Here is a 20,439-nt window from a genome sequence, read left to right as displayed (position 1 = left end):
GTTAAGGCCGTTAGATTGAAGTGCTGCGTTATTTTTTGGGTTATCATTGCTTTACAAGGGAGATTCGACCACTCACTTCTTAGTGTACTGGCAGGTGAGGCAGAGAAGGACTACCCAAGGTTCAATTCATGCCACAGGAAAGGTTTGGGCTTCTGTTAGCTTATTTGCTTGGTAGTCTCGTGGCTAGGTCCTTTTCCTTCAGTTTTACAACCTTCTCTTAGTCCTCTGCACTTTGCCTATATAGTTCAGGCTAGAACTAGAGATCACTTGGGGAAGAGAGCACTCTGTCTCCTCCCATGTCTTCCTGCCAGTGTGTCATTTTTCTTTAGATGCACAGGAAATCAAGAACAATAGAAAAACAGTACCAGTATCTTCTCTGCACGAAGACGTACAGAACTAACAGGAGAAAATTTCTCTTTTTATTATTTCCCTAAGATGCCTCAAAATCAATGTCAGATATCATTCTTATTGTTGTGAGTGGCAATGTTTAATATCTTTATAAGAAAAATATTACATGTGTACATTTGAATAAATGTGTACTATAAATACACATATGCATGTAATTTTGGAGTATGGAATTTTTTCTATTGAAAATAATATGAAATTTGATGAAAACAGCAAAACAGGTTTGTAGCACGCAACTGTTGGTTTAATTTAAATTCACATCCTTTGGAAGTCATTTTCTGTTGCCTCATTTTAACATCAAGTTCACATAGGCTTAAATTAAATCTGGGCACGTCTCTAGTCAGTGTTGCACAAAGACTAATTAATTAAATCACAGAATACCCTGGGGGAATAGGCAGCATTATTTCTCCTCTCCTCATATGGGAAATCTGAGACACAAAGAGGTTAAGTGGGTTGTCTTAGGTCAGAAAGTCTGTCAATAGCAGACAGGGCCAGCAAACCCACTCGGTGAAGCTGTGACCCGGCTCTCCTCCCCAATGGCAGAAAGAACTCCAAAGAGACGCCCCATGTATTTCCGAATGCACCCATCTAACCTTCCTCTTATATATTTACTCTTTATACTCATCTTCACAAACAAGGTCTTCCAGTGCAAAATTTCCATTCTGTTTACAAATGAAGTTAGCTAGATAGAGGAAGAGGTAAAGGAAATGGATGCTACTCACCCCAATTACAAAAAAAGTAATTTCAGGGAAAACAGTAGAGAAGATAATCTCAGTTTCCAAATATATTGTCCAGTAATATATACATACACATATACATACATATATATCTAATAAAGAAGCCAAGATACACCCACCCATACCACCTCCACCACCCTTCCCCTCCCAGCACTTAACGCGTGTATGAAGGCTTCCTTTTTCCATGAAAGCCAGCTGATAACGCAGCTATCAGAAGGAAAACTAGAAGCTTACTAACTGCTTTATAATGGTTTGTACAAATGAAAATGCCTGGCATGCTATTAAACTTAGACTTCAAAAGGCAATGGAATAAAATAAAATACTATTAACAAAAAATTGAAAGAAACACAAAAGTTCTCTCAGGCACATGAGACTCAGACATGCATCTCGTTCTGTTTTAAAAGTGAGGCAATCATTGTCTTTAACGTTAAAGGGACTTTATGAGCTGTTGATTACTAATCGAAATTATTTGCTTTTTAGAGTTATTCTTAATTTATTTTTAATTAGACCACATATGTTGACAATAGGGCATGCAGTTAAGATTTGCTAAGGATTTTCCATGTCTGAACATCTGAAGCATACACAGGTGTCCTTTATTTCTTTATTTGTAGCTTATGTAATATTTCCAATTACTCCTCATATGTAACTCCCTCAAATCCCTGCAACATGTAAGGGGTTCTTTGAGGCCACCAGACAAGAGTTGGATTATACTGCCTCGAGCAAGAACAGAACCCCTAGCTTTCTTAAAGATAAGAGAATTTGACTAATGGTAAAACAAGTGTGTTTCTAGTAAGCAAAAGAAACCACACAGAAAAATTCTGCCAGGATTTATAATGGCTGTTTTCTTTGAGTCACAGAGTGCTTGTTCCTGACAGCAAATCCCAACATGCTGTTTGGAGTTTTGCAAGACTTTTCCCTTATCAACTCATTGTCTTAACAACTTATATTTTGTTGCATAAAACATCGTCTGAATGCACTAGGGTATCACACCAGCAAAGTGTGAAACAGGTTTGTTTAGTTTTAGTTTCCTGAAGCAACTGGAAAGTAATTAAGTTTGCCTAGAAACTTAGCCTCTGACAGTTTGAATTTAGAGGCAAAAATCTGTTCTTTGTCATCCCTTTAATTGTTTAAAAACAAGTGATAATGCACACCGCTTCCTTTATAACATTTGTTTTATGCACTTTAAGTTACAAAAGTTGATCTAAGATTTTTTTTTTTTTGGTTTGGTTTGATGTAGTTTGTTTTGTTTTTGTTCATTCGATTGGTTGGTTAACCATGCTATAGATAAGAAAGCCAAAACAGACTCAAGATAAAAGTTTAACAAGTCTTTTTGAAAATTCTTTAGAAAGTTTTGGTGAGAGGTAATTTAAAACAAATTAACAAATAATGTCATGCAGTGGTTAAATTGCCATAATCCATTTCTTTCTTCCTTTTTCCGTTTTAAATAGAGTTTCCTGGAATTCCTTGTTTGTGACTGCCGTGTGGACAGCAGGCTAGATGTTAGTCCCTTTAACTTTGTTTTAATGGCGATGTATTATTGCATGATTTATCAACATATGGCAGGTGGAAGCTGACACAAATTATAATGAAAATTAAAACAGTCATTTATGCAGCAGGCGATTATCATTTAAGGAACATTTATCTGCAGGCTTTAAAAATGAGGGTTTAGAATCGAATGATTTTAGAATGAAAGTTTAACGACCGTTACCTTTTTCCTGCAGCCACTCCTCTACAGGCCGATTATATTTGAAGGGGATTTTCTGTTTTACCATTTGGAGGCGTTCATTATCAGTGTTGCCTTTAAAGTTTAAAAAACAGCTTAAAGAACAATCTGAAAAGTCAATAGGTCATTAAAAAAAACATCCTAGGTGTTCAGTTTGTTTTATGAAGAGTTTTAGAGATAGATATCAATTTATCGTTAGTAGAGGTGGAGATGAATTCACTCTGCCCTTCAGTGACAGGTTTGAGGTCAGATTGATCTCAACTATGCAGTGCTCCATCACAGCTGGGTCACGTGATTTGGGATAGAGATCCATAAGCAGTCGGGCTATTTATAGAAATCTCTTTACCTTTTTAACCCCACCTCATCCTTATTTCATCTACCACCGGAGTTGGTCCCAGTGAGGCTCAAAATCTAATTTTTCAATTAGATTAGTTTCTCCTACCACATCCAGTTCACAATGCAAAGGAAGCGATCAGACCCTCATCCATGCAGATGCTTCTGTTTTTCTCATTGGTTTCCTTCAGGACCTCAGGGCTGTACGCTTGTTCTTACTCTCAAGCATCTGTCTTTGCTCTACACTCTAGACAAACAGTGTCAGAGATGACTGAACCCCTGCTCTCCAAGGGAGACTGGCCAAGGGACAGTTCTAGGCTTGTTTGTTTGGTTGCTGGCTTGATTGATTTGGATAAGACCCTGACTATAGTTCAGGTTAGCTTTAACTCATAGAAATTTAACTCATAGAAATTATCCTGCCTCAGCCTCTAAAACTTGGACTAAAGGGAGATTTCTTACTCCAAAAGGAAACCCTGATGGTACAGTACCTAGATGAAACTGGCATATTCATACATGTGGCAGTGTAGATCTCTATCTTTTGTTGTTGTTGTTGTTGTTGGACATTTTAAAGTGATGGGATCCACAAAGAACATAACTATATGTAACTATATATATACTGTTACATAACATTTACAGGCTTTTGAGTATTTACACTTCATTATTGTGTGAATATGCTGATTCAACTGTTCATTCTGCCACTAACCCCCCTTCTATGAAAGGGTCTTCCCAAACAAGCATCCATTCACAAAGCCTGGGAAGAATATTTCTCCCGAGCATGAAATATCAAATTAGTTTTAGGCTCAAACATTGTGTTTTAACTGCTGGTGTGCCCTCTCTTCCTTTGTAAGGGTTTTTACCACTCTTGGGTGCTTTGTCTAATTAGTAGAGGCTTGGGGAGTGCTGCTGTGGAGTTACAGCCCTAATGAATGTGCTTCAAATCACAAACTAATGAAGGCATGCTTTGGGAACTGTTCAAGCTCATCAGCCAACCTCACATTGATTCAGTAAAAACCAGTACACTCTAATTCATCATGTTTGATTCAGAGCCCCGTGTTAAAACTTAGGAAACTCCACTCCAGATTACTAATATTTTAAGAGGAAACAAAATCTTAAAAAACAGATGGCTGAGGATTTAATTACAGAGAAGAAACTAGATTGACTATTAGGCTCTGGTATAGTATCAGGCCAAGTATATAGAAGTGAGCCGTAACATTCCAATCCCAGCCATTACAACGCAGCAGTTATCGCTGGCCAGGAACTGCAACACTTAGGACCTGCTTCTTGGTGGGAGAAGGTAGAGGAAAGATAAAGAGCGGGTAGCAATATCAGTGGCTGGCGGTTCCCCATAGGCTTCTGTGATGAAACATCTTTCTGAAAATCTGAGTAACCCTTACTGCCTTGGGATATTTTTTCCTGCCCTGGAATTTAAACAAACAGTGGTTCGTGAGAAGCAACCTGGATATGCTTCCAGTCCACAGAAGATCTTTAACTGCCTACATAAATTATAATGTATCAACATATCAAAAGACAGTTGTAAGCCATTGGAGGCTATCTCAGTCGCTCTAAGCCTTGGGCTGTTGCCTAGGACTACCAATAAACAGATCTTATTGAGGGATAGACAGTCCTGGACTGTCATGGATAATTTAAAGTTTTCCTCGAAGTATAGCAGCATAAAGGATAGGAGAAAATAAGCAAGAGGAAATATCAGGAAAGAGCATCATTTCTGTCTCTCTATGGCCATCGTGAAGGGCATTGTTTTAACTGGTCCATACAGATCCAGTTACTGATAGTGAGTGATATTTATTCTTAGAGGATCAGTGTACTTTGTGTTCTAGTAATAAAACTTGAATTAGGTATTCTTAAGTGTTTTCATAGAAATGGAGTACTTTTCTGAAAATAATCCCTAAGCCTGATTGTTAATTCTACTCAGCAACTGGCACATAACATGTGGACTTCTATAGGACAGTGCGATGCCACACTGAGGAATGGCAATTGAATTGTGCAGAATTCACCTCAATAAATTTTGGCAAAAATAATTATAAATTGGGAAGTCTTACTAATATGCAGGGCAAACACAGAAATAACTACAAGTCCAAATTGTCAGAGTTATCTAAACAACAAGTCAATTAATTTACAGGCTATGTTGATTTGCTTCCTCTAAATATACAGGGTCCACAGCTCTCCCAAAGAGCCCAATACCCATGATTCATCGTCTTTTAATGTAAAGCAGGGCAGGAAATCATTTATGGACATATACAGGGGAAAAAAGAGGAAGTTGTTGGGTAACCAATGGAGAAAAGCACAGCTGGAATCAACCTCTGACCTTTCCAAAAATATAGACAGTCCATTCTTCTCCACCTCAGCTTTAAAGACATTTAGAAGCCTGGTTTAAGTCTTGGACACCATACTGATACTATCCAGCACCAAGGACAGTAATCTAGCATGCTGTTAAAAGTCATGAGAGACAGCAGGCCATTTGGAAAACCACATTGGTTTAAGTCACCACATTAATGTTGTTCTTAGTTTCTTTTCATGTTCTTGTTGGCTTTTATTTTAATTTATCTAAAACACTAGCAATTTCTGTTTTAGAAACATGTGCAAGTGAATGAGTTCATTTGCCCCGATCCCCATTCTAGAGATGGAAGGAAGGGCATATATTCTTTAATAGAAGAATTCATACAGAGGACTGTTCTGTAAGCTGTACAAACCACTTTCAATTCATATACACTCTTATTAAATACACAATGACATTAAGTTGTACATTTCATATAACAGCTAGCATGGACAGTTAAAGAGTATAATTAATTACTCAAAAATAATGCTATACTCAGGATAGAATGGCCTTATGAACAGTAAGTCATAATTTCCTTCAAATAAAGCATAAGAATTACTGATTTAACAGAAACATCAGTTATTACCACACAGAGTAACTCATAAATTGAATAGGGAGCTCTTAAAATAAGTACTTAAGTTAATTATATCAATTGGGCATCTACTAGAATGGAATTTTTAGAGAAACAAATAGCCATGTTTTAGTCTACTTGAAGTAGAATCTTGTACATGTTTATTCTCTGATACTCTTGACAAGTTATTGAAATTTTATACACTTGGTTTTCTACAGTCTAGTAGCACTGTTATCAACTAGTTCCGCTTCTGGAGACAGGTAGAATATGCACTGTGAATTTATAACATAGCGAAGAGCAGAAGGTTCTGAGTTCAAACCACCAAAGCCCAACTGGTTCATACCCATAGCACTGACCATTCTGTAAAACTATCTCACAGTTTCCACTTTGCACTTAACCTTTTGAGGGTCAATGTATTAAAGTAATAGAAAGAGTAAAATAAGATGAACAAAGCAAATCGAGCCTCCAGTTAGTCCCAAGATGACATCGGTATCTCTTTAAGATGTGGACTTGATCTTTGCTAATCAATGCCACAGAGTCAAAATATCCTGCAACTGGAGAACTTAATGAACACAAAAGGAAAATTCTTGCATAGAAAAAAAAGCAACATCTCTAACACCACAGTCCAAACATGGGTTACTTGATTAGAACTTTATTTTGCAGAAAGCTCTAATCAACAGTGTGGGCTTAGTCTATGGAACTTGGAACTGTATCTGTGTTGGAGTTGTAAATTTAGTATTTGTTATCTGTATGGTTTTGGAGAAGTCACTTTCCATTAGACTCTCCTCAGTTCATTATAGGACGTAATGATGATATACACAATAACTAATATCTATCTATCTACCATCTATCTCTCAATATATCTATATCTATCTATCTATCTATCTATCTATCTATCTATCTATCTATCTAAACTGATTTTTTTTTGGAGAATAATAGTAACATAACGTGACTTCCCTCTCATTCAAAGGAAGCACACTGGTTCTTTGGTTTGTTCCCATGTTGCTCCAACCTCATCGGCTGTCACTTGAAAGATGTCTGTAACCCATTTGGTCTCACAAATGTTATCACTCAAAGAACACCTGATAATAAGACAAGAAAAGCATTCTAAATATCCCCCTGAATCTCCAGCTTTTGCTGTTTATGTGTCCGTATTTTCTAAAATATATTCAACTAACTCCATTTCCAAAGCAAAGTGGGTTTCTAAAACCCCTGAAAGCAAAAGAGCAATTCAGGCACTGACAAATGTGATTTTTTTTGTCCAGCCACAGGTAATGATGATATAGTGCCACCGAGTTGAGGAAGAGTAGCTTAAAGGTTCTGGCAATTTGCACCAGGCTGGCAGAAAATGCTTTTCTGCAAGCAGCCTATTAATACCATCTGAAGTGTTGTCAAGCATGTGGCCACGCTAATAGGAATAACTGTAACAACATTCGTCTGGATGAAATTAATGCCAGAGGTATTTTTGCATTTTGTTTTGAGTTCCAGAATAAGGAAAGAAAAGTTTTCTTTATTGCTCTGTCAACATTTAAAAAATGGGAGCACAAGTCTAACGAATATCTGGAGACTGAGGTCTATGGACTTGGGCTGGTGACAAAAGAAAATCAATGCTAGTAGCTCAAGTGCTAGGGCGGTTCACAGGTTCTGCCATGCTTCTGTCCCCAAGGAACACTTTGAGAGTTTCAAAGCAACTGTATAACACTGAAGAAAAGGCTGGAGGACTCTCTGAGAGTGACTTTAGCCAAATTCTTGGAGCTTTCCCTAGCAGCTTTCTTAGACGGGGAAGTGTCCTACCCAAAGGACATCAGCAATGTTCAATCACTTGTAAGGGATGGATGGACCTCCACAGAGAGCTAAGATCTTATATTTATAAAGTGTTTTTCAATCAAAAAGCTCAGAATGCAATTACGAACGCCATTTCATTAATCCTCATGAGATGTCACACCTTTAGGCTTCAGGAAACAGAAGATTTGTATGTTGTAGGCTTTGATCCTTTAATGTGCCATGACAAAGAAATTAATCTAAAACAGCCAACTCATCAGGTGGAGGAAGTGATTTAAAGACCCATAGCACATGAGCATTATTAAGTAAGGGGTTTTTGTATATCCACTTATCTAGTTCCTACAGCCTGGGGGAGTTACCTTTCCTAAAGAACAAGATAGATAGCAAGTGTGGTCACAATGCAGACCTTGGCATGACTGACAGAACTCACTTCTATAGATGACATGCTACTTTCTTCCTTTAAAAAAGTAGTTGAACTGTTAAGGCAAAGTTGGTATTCTCTATGTAGCTACTTAAGTGACCCTGTCCCTATTCCTTCCTGTCTGTTGTTGGCTGAAAACACACTTTTCATGCACAAACATTAATACTAAATGATTCTTTCAAATCCTAAAAATTCATCAAGCAGGCATATTGTATTGGACTACAATGATGCTGAAGAGAATCTGGTGAAATCAATAGGACATATGTCATCACTTTCTGTCCTTTCTTCACCTTTCTCAGCCCGAAGCTCATTTCTTCTAAAGTTTCTTCCTAGTTTATGAACCCATCAAGATTATTGGGAATCTTGTTGGATTAATACAACAAGCTTCAGTTGATGGCAACGTCTCTCCCACCTCTTCCCATAGTCAAAGAGAATTTTTTGAAGTAATTCAATTGGAGCTTTTTTCAGTATTGTCAGGCTCTGAATTATTAACTTATTATAGAAAAGCCAACGATAAAATTGACATGCTAGTAATTAATGAAACATAATCTGGCTACAATAGTTGTTTTCCCCATTCTTCCCTCATATAATTATTCTGAAACACACACTGAAGATAGGCTAGCAGACTCTTTGAATTTGCATCTCCCCTTTCTAGAAAAATGTATGCATTCCCATGTCTGTAAATTTCAGTTTCTTTGCATGTACAATGTTCTTTTTATAATAACTATGACAAGGAGTTGTTTTGAGAATCAACTGAAGGATTTTATGGGAAGTGCTTAGCAACGTGTGCACCAGAAAATTGCAGATATAGGATTTCTTTTTTGTAGTTTAGAACAAGTATAAGATTCTGAAGTGTTAAACTGAAAAGAACTAAATTTAGTAAAAATTCCTTTCCTGCGTACTCCTTAGTGCCAAACAGCTCAACATTTCCTTATCAAAATAAAGGCTTCTCATGCACCCTTCAGCCATTGATATATGACACTTCAAGATTCTATCCTTAGTTCCTTTTTTTCTCTTGCCACTTAGGCCCTGTTTGTTGCAAAGGCCACACTGTGATCTTTGCCTTATTCCTTATCACGATAAATGCACTCCTCTGTGTCCAACCTGTACCTGAGTAGTACATCTCTGTCTTGGTGGTTTTTTTTTTCCTTTCTAATGATCCTCCTCTTCTCCTTGCTGAGCAGAGGGTATGACAACCAATGCTTTCGAAACCAGAATGCTAGAATACTTGATTCACAAATTCTGATTATGGAAATATGCATGGGTATTGCTCCCATGCCACTCAGAGCACAAATGGGAGTATTAAGAGAACAATTTTACTGAGTACCTTATGGTAAAGTTTTAATCCTCAAGAAAAGAATGCCTTGGCTGGGCTAAGGAGATAGCATAATAGTTAACCAGGTCCTTTGTTCTTTCAAAACGCCTTAGTGTGATACCCAGCATGTACAACAGGATACTTATAATGAATGGTTTATAACTCAAGCTCCAGGAAATCTGATACTTTCTCTGGCCTCTGTAAGTATGTGTTCTTATGTCCATATACCCAGACAGGAATGGATCTACATACACATGCAATTAAAAAAATCAATGTTAAAAATAATGTTATGCAAATATTTATATCTGTCATGTAAAAATCTATGTTATCCTCATACTTCTGTTTAGAGGTAATAGAATTATTGGAGCTCATAATTAGAGGTATTTTAGATGTATTGCTCAGATTTCTTCCACTATAATGAAATATCTGAGGATATTAATTCAAAAGTAGAGAAGGTGTATTTTAGCTCATCCCTTTAGAGTTGCAATCCAAGGTCAGAGGATCCTATTTGCTTTGGGGTGTTGGAAAAACATCAGTAGAATATGTTGGAGCAAAACTGCTCCCTTTACTGGCCAGGAAACAAAGAGGAAGCCTAGAGATGTCAGTTACAGTACCCATCAAGCACTCCTTTGGTGATCTAAGGATCTTTCATAACATTTGTCAATTGTCAGTGTTAATTCCTGAGTGCATAGAGTCCTAGTCACAAACCCCTTACTTGTGCTTTATATGTTGTAGTGTGCTCAGTACTTGTTTCTTCTAGAATGTTCAGAGTTTCAAGTTCAGTAGGGAGGTCTTTTATTCACTTGGAGCAGACTTTAGTATATGGTGAAAGATGAAGATTGAATTTTATTTTCCTAAGTGGATACTCAATTTCCTTAACTCCGTTTTGAAGATGATTTTGTTTTCTTTTAGCGTGTGACTTTGGTATTTTTTTGGCCAAGAATTCAATCAGCTTGTATGTTGGCCCTTTATTCTATTCTATTAATATGCCTATCTGTGTGTTGTGCCAGTATCATGCTCTTTTTAGCACTGTGGTTCTCTAATATAATTTCAAAGCAAATATGCTCATCTCTGTAGTATTCTTTTTTCTCAGGATGTTTCTGGTTAAAAATATTTTAATAGTTCCCACTGCCTCTAAGGTAGGCATCAGGATTACCAAACAGTTAATGTATATGATTTGGGGGACATCTAGATCCAAACTGTAATGCAGACCTGGCTTAAAATCTATGCAAAGGAGTGAATATTGATGGTTATTTATTTATGATGGATTTATATTATAATAAGCACCTTATAAGTCAAGTTTAACATATATTTAATATATCTAAGCTGTATACTCTAGAACTAGTATTATTCTCCCCACATTATCATACATCTAACTTAGCACTACCACTGGATGCCTCAGCCACCATCGGGCCACAGTACCTTACTACATATTTCTAATCTATACAGAGATTAAAACTCAAAGCATGTGTTATTGAATATGTATGGCTTTCACAACATCATAAAGTTAAACAAAATGTATAAGTTGAAATGCCCTAAGTGTAGGACAAGCTACATATTTCCCTTAGATTCTAAATGTCACTATTTCTATTTCATGCATGATCCATCTATGATCTGGTTAGGGTACAGGTGTGCAGTATTTGTCTAAACAACCATTATTCAATGTTTGCCTTATTACCAACCGAAGCCCAAGACAGTTCCCAGTTGATTGCCTCCCCTAAATGATAGTCAGTGTTGCATTCATGCAATGCATGGTTTGAACTTCAAAGCTGGACTTTAATTACATTCCAGTAAGTTCTCGTTTTCTTTCATAACAGCCTTCAAAACTGATAAGAAAATGTTTACCTCTGGGTTTCTTTTGGGTTTTGTAGAAGGTATCTCTCTATGCTTTGTGTCATCAGCAAAATTTAATAAGCCCATCTTTAGTACATTTATTTTAGTCGGTGGAAATTTTTGCAAAGTGGGAAGATTGTGGTGCAGCTTTATTAATGTCTACAAATTCATTGCAATTTGTAATTGCATTGTGCCTTCTGAGTTGAGCTTTGATTTTCAACGCTTAGAAGTAAGCTGAGCTGCAAACATGAATCATTTTTAAAAAACATTTTTCTGCTGTGTATTGGTGTTTTGCCTGCATATATGTCTGTGTGAGAGTGTTGAAAGCTGGAGTTATAAACAGTTGTCCGCTGCAGTAACAGTGATGGGAATTGAACTTGGGTCCTCTAGAAGAAAAGATAGTGTTCTTAACTGCTAAACCATTTCCCTAGCTCTAAAGATCTGATTCTAAAGAGTGGGACATAGTGGAAAGAACAGTGTGCATGCTTAGAAGTTAAGTCATAAAAGGTGTCAAGATTTTTTTTTTTTTTTTTTGGTTTTGGGCTAGTCCCTAAAAGGAGGCTATAGTCAGAGAGACACTTAAGAAAGTTTATAAAGAAGTGGGCAAGGTACAGAATTGAGCTAGTGAGGACAGCCAGGTAGAAAGAAACAGCCAGGCAACTGCAATTAGAGTAAACTCTCTGTATCTATTAATGTGAGCAACCAGGAACACAGTAAATCTCCAGCACACAGGTAGATCTCCAGAAGACTAGTGGAAAGTTTGATTACAACTGATCAGACACTTAAGCTCACGAGAGGCACCTGGCTAAGCTGTAACGTTGAAACCACGATGTAATAAATGCTACATTGATTATTTGTGCTTTCTCCTCAATTGAGTAGAGTGTTTTACAACACTTTGAAGGCGACCAGAGAACTAATCAACATTAAAGAGATTTCCTCCCAACTATCCTATGTTGTCCAGTTCAGGAAGAAATTCCACCACTATGCAGATGAGTTTAGCATTCTCCCTGTCTTTCCATTTGCTGTAATCATGCAGAAGGATTCATACTAGTTTGTTAAGATGTGTTTTCCTGAGCCCATGTGAGTCCTCAGCATTACATTCTTTATTAAATATGGTTAAATATTACCAACATTTTATCAAATGAAACTTGGTAAGGTGTGGATATACATCCCCCAAGTTTAAGAGATCCATCTTTTTATACAATGTAAGATTTAGTATATTTTCTAGTACTATTTTCTATTCTAATTTTTCTTCTACTCATTGTTTTTTTTTTTTTTTTCTTTTTTCTTTTTTTCGGAGCTGGGGACCGAACCCAGGGCCTTCCGCTTCCTAAGCAAGTGCTCTACCACTAAGCTAAATCCTCAACCCCCCTACTCATTGTTTTTAAGTGAACATAATCATGGCTTAGAATATATGTTCCTTGGGTCTGTTGCATGCTTACCTGAGATGTAGAAATTCAATTTCTTTGAAAAACTTCTGTGGTCATTTTCTCACTTTTGGTGGGACTCCAAGTTAATATTTCTTACTTACATTGCTGACCTTACTCTCCACAGTCTGATGACATTAAAAATGTGTATGTAGGAAGTGGTGTGTTTATGTCACCATGGTGGTCGCTCTTTAAAGAGTTCTGTCCAACTTTGTGATTAATCATAAAGTAGTTTCTGGCATTCTTGAAAATTTACAAACATTTACAAAAATGTATTGCTTATGGCTTGAGAGAAGACAACAGTGATTGTAAGGTTGTAGAATCTTTAAAGAATGTCTGTGAAATATAATTTTCCTAATTTGTTGTTTCTCATAGTTCTCGATCACTGGAATTTGGAATCTAGGACACTAGCCTAGGAAAGCATCAGAGGACATATTCTGAATACTACCTCTCCTCGTGGACGTATTAATTAAGAAACAGTATGTATGCCTATTTTTTTTAGGATTATACGATTTCTATGACTTCATAGTGATCTAGTTAACAGCCATATTTCACTTAACATAATATTCAAAGGTCAGCTGTATACACATTATAACATGGGCCAAGAATCAAAATATTCTAGGAAAGAAATCACCCCAGGGAATGCAGTAGCTTAGTACAACTTGAATTCATACAATGCCTCGTTAACTCTACTTGGAAGATTCATTCAAATTGATTTGTTTGTGAGATTGCAGTATGGCCTCAAATCTGGCTACAAATAAAGAATGATTATAAGCAACAATGTACTATACTTGGAGAAGTACCTGGAGAACATTTGGATTAGTATAAAGACTTTTTTAAAAAGTTAATTGTCTGTTTAAAAGGAGAAGAAATGAAGATGAAAGGGAAGACAACAGAAGAGACTATATGCTATGTAATAATAATAATTTAATAAACGGTACTGATTTATAAGCACCCCAAAATGCAAATGAAGTATTTGAAATGATTCACAGCTAATACACATATAAAATATTAAAATGGCCATGTAATTTCCTTAAAAACAATTAATTTAATCCAAGGAAATGATCAAATACACTAAAAAATAATGAAGAAAGAAAAGAAACTCTAACAAAGACTTATGATACAGTATGAAAAAGAAAGATTAACCTCAAAACACCAGTTCCTAAAGAAGAGGAAAGACAGAGTTGAGAGATGGTGCAGATAGTAAAGAGTCTATAACGCCAGCCTCAGGACCTGAATCAAATCATCATAATTCATAATTCATGAGAGTAGAGCAGAACAGAGAGAGAGAGAGGTGGGGAGAGAGACAGAGAGAGACAAAGAGACAGAGAGACAGAGACAGACAGAGACATACAGAGAGACAGAGACAGAGACAGGGGCAAAGACAGAGGTCCTCACCAAAGTTTGTTAATTTCTGGTTCTTTTTTCTTTCTTTTTTTTTTTTTTCTCGGAGCTGGGGACCAAACCCAGGGCCTTGCGCTTCCTAGGCAAGTGCTCTACCACTGAGCTAAATCCCCAACCAAAGTTTGTTACTTTCTAACTTCAGTTATGGGCCAGTGTGCAAGATTGAAAGGAGACATTTTAGGAGGAAAACATGACTACAGCAATCATGTCCTTTCTCATCTAGGACTTCCAACAGAAAATCGTCTAACTTGTCATCCCATGTTTGTTTCCTGGGATTTTTGAAATGTCATTATCTTATTCCTCCTTCAAGCAGTCGAGTCTACTTAGGGTTCTAGGTTGGCTGTTAGACTCCTTAACATCTGGCCCAAAGATGATATGAAGTGAAGACTGAATATATTTGGGGGTGTGTGCTTGCCCCTCCTCCTGACAAAACCTAACAGGGAAATGAAAAAGGTTGGTCTAGGTTCTTTCTCTGTCAGACAAGACAGCCAGTCACCTAAACTATTCATCCAACTCAATGACTTCAGATGAGGTGAATAACAAGCCCATCAAAACTGTGACCTTGATCCTATCCTGAAGCTGGGAGAAGAGAGTTCAAAGACAGACAATTGTGCTTCTCTCCAGGATTTCTGACTATGGCCCTCTTTGTGCCTTGAAAAATTGATATGTTTATCAGACAAGAGGTAGTGGATGCTTCAAATTGATTGCCAAATGAATGATACCTATCAGAGAATGAATCCTTCTTCTGAAGCATAAAGATTAGGCAAAACACATGCCATAAACTGATATTCTTTTCTATTCAAAAAATGGTGGCTCTCATACCTTGGCTCAGATGTGAGTTGAAAAAAAAAAAAAAAACAAAGCAAAGCAAAACAAAACAAAACAAAATCCCCCACTATCTTGGATGTAGAACAGTTCCAATCTGAGCCAGTGTCCCCTTTCTACCATGTTTACCTGTCTCACTGCTTCACTTACACATGTTGTACAACATTTGTCTCACGTTTTCAATAACTTGTAATATGGCCACACACACACACACACACACACACACACACACACACACACACACACACTGGGGAACACTGGGGAAAATCATCTCCCTCATCTCCCTATCTATCTATCTATCTAATCTATCTATATATATATATATATATATATATTTACCAATTAGTTTCTTAATATTTTTAGAGCAAAGGGAAATGGAGATAGTAGGTTTGAGTCTTGTGTGCCTGACAAGACACAGACATACAAAACAACAAACAGCATGCAGAAAACTAAAAATGATAGTCTGGAACTGAATTGGATCCTTGGATCTGTGAACTGTTTACTTGATGTAGAGAACACAAACTCTTTTATACAGATGCTGTTGCCAAGGCTGCACAAGAAGCAGGCAGCCGCTTAGAGTCTGTCTTTGGAGTCAAACAAGTTTTGTATTCAGAGCCATGGACGAAGACTTGAGATGGAAGCATAGACCTGGGTCCTTGCTACATAACTTTAGCCTGTACCCCTTTCTGAGGAGAGAATGACCAACTCCAGGAAGTGATACAGTGGTGCAGCCCCTGAAGAAAAAGGTGCAGCTGTAGAGAGAAAAGGGCAGGAAAGTCAAGGAGAACTGATATTTCTCCATTCCTCCAAGAAGGGGACAACCCTATTTAACCTCTTCTCATCATTATTTGAATGAAGAGTGAAGACATTAGTAAAAAAGAATAGGATGCATTCTGACTTCCTGGCACTGTGATCCCCACCAATGGCTGTGACTTGCCACTAATGGTTCTTCAGTGCCATTACAAGGTCAGACAATATTTGAAACAAAGCCTTTAAACGAAAAGCAAGGGAGAAATAGTTCCATCGTTCAAGCTAGGCTGTTAAAAAGGAGTCTTGAGCATTACTGCTTTATAGTATATAGTTTAGCAAAATAAGCATCTATAAGCTCATTTCCCTAGGAATTAAGAGACAGTATTAGAATGACATAAATGTAGCATATAAATGATAGGTAGGCTCCAGAGAAAATCATCAAAATGATCAAGATCTGAAGACTGAAGTGTTAAAGAAGAGGAAGAACAACTAACATTGCATAATGTTCTGAATGGCACTTAGACCGCCATACTTGTCAATCATTAGAAGTACAGCATGACTTATGTCATGACTTGAGGATTAGTTCCTACTGCGTGTGTGATGCCTTGAATAACAATACTCTTAAATTAGGCATTTTTATAAAAAAAATTTTAGGAAAGTAGTCGATGATAGGTTTAAAATTATTTACACATTTAACATATTTATTTGTGTTAAAATGTCCATTATATTATTTGTTGTAGGTGTGCATTTTGTCTTTTTCTTTTACAAATATTTATCTTTATGTGCATTTGTGAGTGTACAGGGTGGAGAATGTGCACATGAGTCTAGATACTTGCAGAGGCCAGCAAAGGGTTTCAGATCCTTTGGATCTGGACTTACAGGTGATTGTGAACAACCAGATGGGGTAATGGAAAGTAAACTTGGGTCTTTTGCAAGAGCAGTACCTGCTGTAACCCACTGACTCATCTTTCCAGCCCTCACATTCTTATAAAACAAATGGACATATTAAAAAGTAAGTGCTATAAAATATTGTTGTCAATCTACTTCCATAATTTGCAACATACCGTGACATCAATTACTGATGGGTCTTAAGAACGACGGGTCAGGCATGACATTGATACTCTCTGATCCCTCAAAAATAGGTGTCTGTAATCCAACAAACTATTAAATTATATAACTTAAAAGGTTCGATGATCATTAAGTTTATTTTATATTTGAAATATGTGAATTTCAAACATTTCAGTAAAATATAAATACTCTGCCCTCTCTTAGCCATTTGCAATATTAAATATATGGTATTAAATCTTGGCAATCTAAGAGACATATCTAAAGTTATTTCAAGCCAAACCTCATTTTTGTACATTCACTAGAAATTCAGCACTTCCTAAAAAGTTATATGAAATAAATAATCATGGTTTAAAGGAATAATTCAGAATAATTTCAACTGACATTCCTAATCAAACAGACTTTGAAAAAAAATTAAAGCCTAAGAAATCAGACAGATCTACTCCCTCAGCAGAAAAAAAAGACAAATTATATCATCTATAACATTTCAAATTGGACTGATAAAATTAGACTATACTGTACAGAAATTTCTGAACCAGCTAGGGAAATGTATCAGGTGACCCAGTATTTTTACCACCTTAATTACTAGGTTCCTTTGAATTTCCCTCTTTTAGAGACCTGCTTTTATCTTGGCAGTAATGATCCAAGACATTAAAATCAGGCTTTTGAGTGACTCAATTTGCCTTCTCGGGTTCACACCGTCTCTATTGATGTTCCATGCTGTCTTGTCAGAGAGCACTTACAACATTAGTGAGGTTAGGGTGTAATTAGGGAAAGATGTGACAGGTGAAGGGAAGTCATGCAGCTCTCTGGGTTTCAGGATTTGATTTCTGATTTTTCAGGCTTGATGGATCACTTCAATTCTACTAGAATCCTTTCAAGGGTTTTAGACTTCTAACAAGGTTGGGAATATCCCATCTAACCCAAGGAGGCTGTCTAAAGACTGATCAGTGCAAGTCAGGGAGGAGAAACTAGACAGCAGGGAATGAACACACACCATTCACATCGTTCTGTCCTTGGAAATATTTTAGCTGCAGTCACTCTCTTGCTTCAGAAAGATTTAGGAGGAAGATGTGTTGGAAGAAGTGGGTGGCACAGCTTGTATTCAGCTACTGAGAATGAAAGCGAGACTAGAGTTTCCTGAGAAGGTGTGGCCTCAGGATTGGCCAGGCATCGCAGTACATGTGTTGCTGAAGGCCCTGCCTCAGATCAGTTGACTTATTTCAAGAACAAGTCTATTAAGGGCATTTCAAAATTCCCTTTATGGACCTGCTCAAACTCAAAATTCTCCGAGGTCACAAAGAGTCACAAAATGAAGCAAAATCTATTAGGTTTCATTGTTCTTTTTCCTTTAGGGAAGCCCATGGCTACCCGAAAACCACATATCCCCTCCCACGAGTACCTTTATACTCATCTATACCATCTGTCCTGTGCCAGGTACTATAACCACCCAGAAAATTCAGGAAAAGTCAGACCTTTCTTTTGAACATCTAAAAGGCATTAAAGTACTATTTCAGTTTGAATTTCACTTATAGAAATTGTCAACAATTTTACGCAGGTAAAGAGAATTAAATAGACAGTTTTAAACTTCGGCTGTCTAAGATTCTAAATGGCCTTTTATTTTACATTACCATTTAGGTTAGATGTATATATGTTTTCTAACTCTTCTAGATGCATGAGCCATTCTTTTCTCCATTTTCTCAGAGTCTAGGTGAGGATTTGTTTCAAATTTGGAACAAGAGAAAATGACTTATGGTTGTAAATAATTATTTTAATAGAATAAATTTTGTTTAAAATTTTAAGTAACTGATAACAAAGTATTTGCCATTTTCCTTCCAAATACACTTACTTATTTAAGGCTATCAAAGGAAACCCTCTATCAGGATTATAATATTGCTATTTATAGGTACATAGAGAGTTCAGAAGCAATTTAACAGTTATGGGGGAATTTACTATATTTGGCAAATAAAAGAGAACTTGAAAGGAAATTATCTCCATGTTGTTTGAGTTGTAGGAAGAGAACTCTGTTGGTATGCTTTCTATTTTGACATTTGAAACTTAATGTTTTTTTTATTGATGATTTTATTGAGGTAACTAAAGGGTAACTAAAATGCAAAGGAACCCCCTTTTGTACATAAAATTCCGTGTATAGTTTTGAATTTTTGGAGTTAAAATGTTCATTGTATATGTTTAAGATGTTCAACATGGTCTGATACCTTGATAAACATGCAGCTAATAAGGTAATTACACAGTCAAGTGGAGAAACACAGTCTCTGTCTCAAACCAAAGCTCTCCTTTTTTATATTTATGAGCAACTGTTTTGGATAAATTGCGAATGTACACACTGCTATAATGATGGTCTTTTTGTTGAAGGTGAGACTTCTATGTTTACTTATCTTTTCTAGCTACTTTGTTGTACAACAAAGAAAATACTGCATGATATCATTGTATGCAGAATCTACAAAAGAGAAGCCGATTCATAGAAACATGAGATAAAATGGTATTTACAAGGAACAAGGGGAAGCAGGAAGATAAAGATCAAACTGAATTTTTTAAAAGTTTATTTTAAACACTTCAATGAAATTCACAGTCTGGTTGTTGTTTTTGTTGTTGTGTTTCTTTGATAGTAGTAAACTAGATTCTAAACTGTCAGAAACTTTGTGGCAGGGAGTAAGCTGAACCTTAGGTAAAGACGGTCAGCCCCCCACGACTCAAACAAAAGTCATCAGCATTAGGACACACAACTGATGGATGAAAATGAAAGCACGAAGGAGTCAGTCACAGAAAAGACCGATGTCCCTTGTGGCTGTCACCTTCATGGAGAAGGATTAGGGAGAACTACCTAGGTCAGAGTGAGAAAGCCCATGGCTTTAACAAAAGAGTTGGCAACTTCTCAAGGGAGAGCGAGGAAAGTCTGTTGGGAATCACTACAGCTTGCAGTCACACAGTGGCAGTAATAGAACGAGAAAAATAATGGTTCCCATTGTTATCAGATCTTGCTCTAAGCAAGGTACCATATGCCATACATGAACTTCGAATTGAATTTGTGCCTTTCTTGTAAAGGATGGCAAAGAGTCCATGTTTTTTCGTTTGTTCATTTCTTTTGCTGCTCTTGTGGTTATGTATCGTGTCTGAGGTCTTCAAATACATGTAACTTGATTCCCTGTCCAATATTGGTGTCTCTCCATTCCTTTATCCTGGATTAACCCCACTAGCATTTCTGTTTCTCTGTGTAGCAGCACTATTGAACTATGTACAGTAGATTGTCCCTGGGGAATTTAACTCATCCACTAGACATTTTCTTGGTCTCTGAATTTTAAACACATAAACAAGAATAACCATAGCCTTCAAAATATATACAATTTTTTCAGAGGTCCCTCAACTAAACAAGGCCCATTACAACTTGTTTATGTATAATCATACCATGTTTCACTAGAAACCTGTCATGCACATTACTGATCATATTATCTGTGGTTGCTTTTGCAATACAAGTACAGGTTTGAATGATGGCAGGAA

The 20,439-nt window shown here is 36.8% G+C and overlaps 1 protein-coding gene across 8 annotated transcripts in view; it reads right to left on the bottom strand.

The window, feature by feature from the left end:
- LOC116905664 (neurexin-3-beta) overlaps positions 1 to 20,439 on the bottom strand; it is a 525,628-nt gene that overhangs the window by 148,910 nt on the left and 356,279 nt on the right. For 5 of the 8 annotated variants that reach the window (XM_032908640.1, XM_032908642.1, XM_032908645.1 and 2 more), the window contains exon 4: positions 2,851 to 2,940. The exons of the other annotated variants lie outside the window; for them this stretch is intronic. In XM_032908640.1, the coding sequence (XP_032764531.1) occupies positions 2,851 to 2,940 (90 nt within the window). The remainder of the gene's footprint in view (positions 1 to 2,850; positions 2,941 to 20,439) is intronic. 8 annotated transcript variants of the gene reach the window in all.

The sequence above is a fragment of the Rattus rattus genome, chromosome 7 (assembly GCF_011064425.1).
Source record: "Rattus rattus isolate New Zealand chromosome 7, Rrattus_CSIRO_v1, whole genome shotgun sequence".
Taxonomy (NCBI): Eukaryota; Metazoa; Chordata; class Mammalia; order Rodentia; family Muridae; genus Rattus; species Rattus rattus.
Note: the sequence above shows the minus strand (reverse complement) of the source record. Positions and strands in the feature narration are given on the sequence as shown.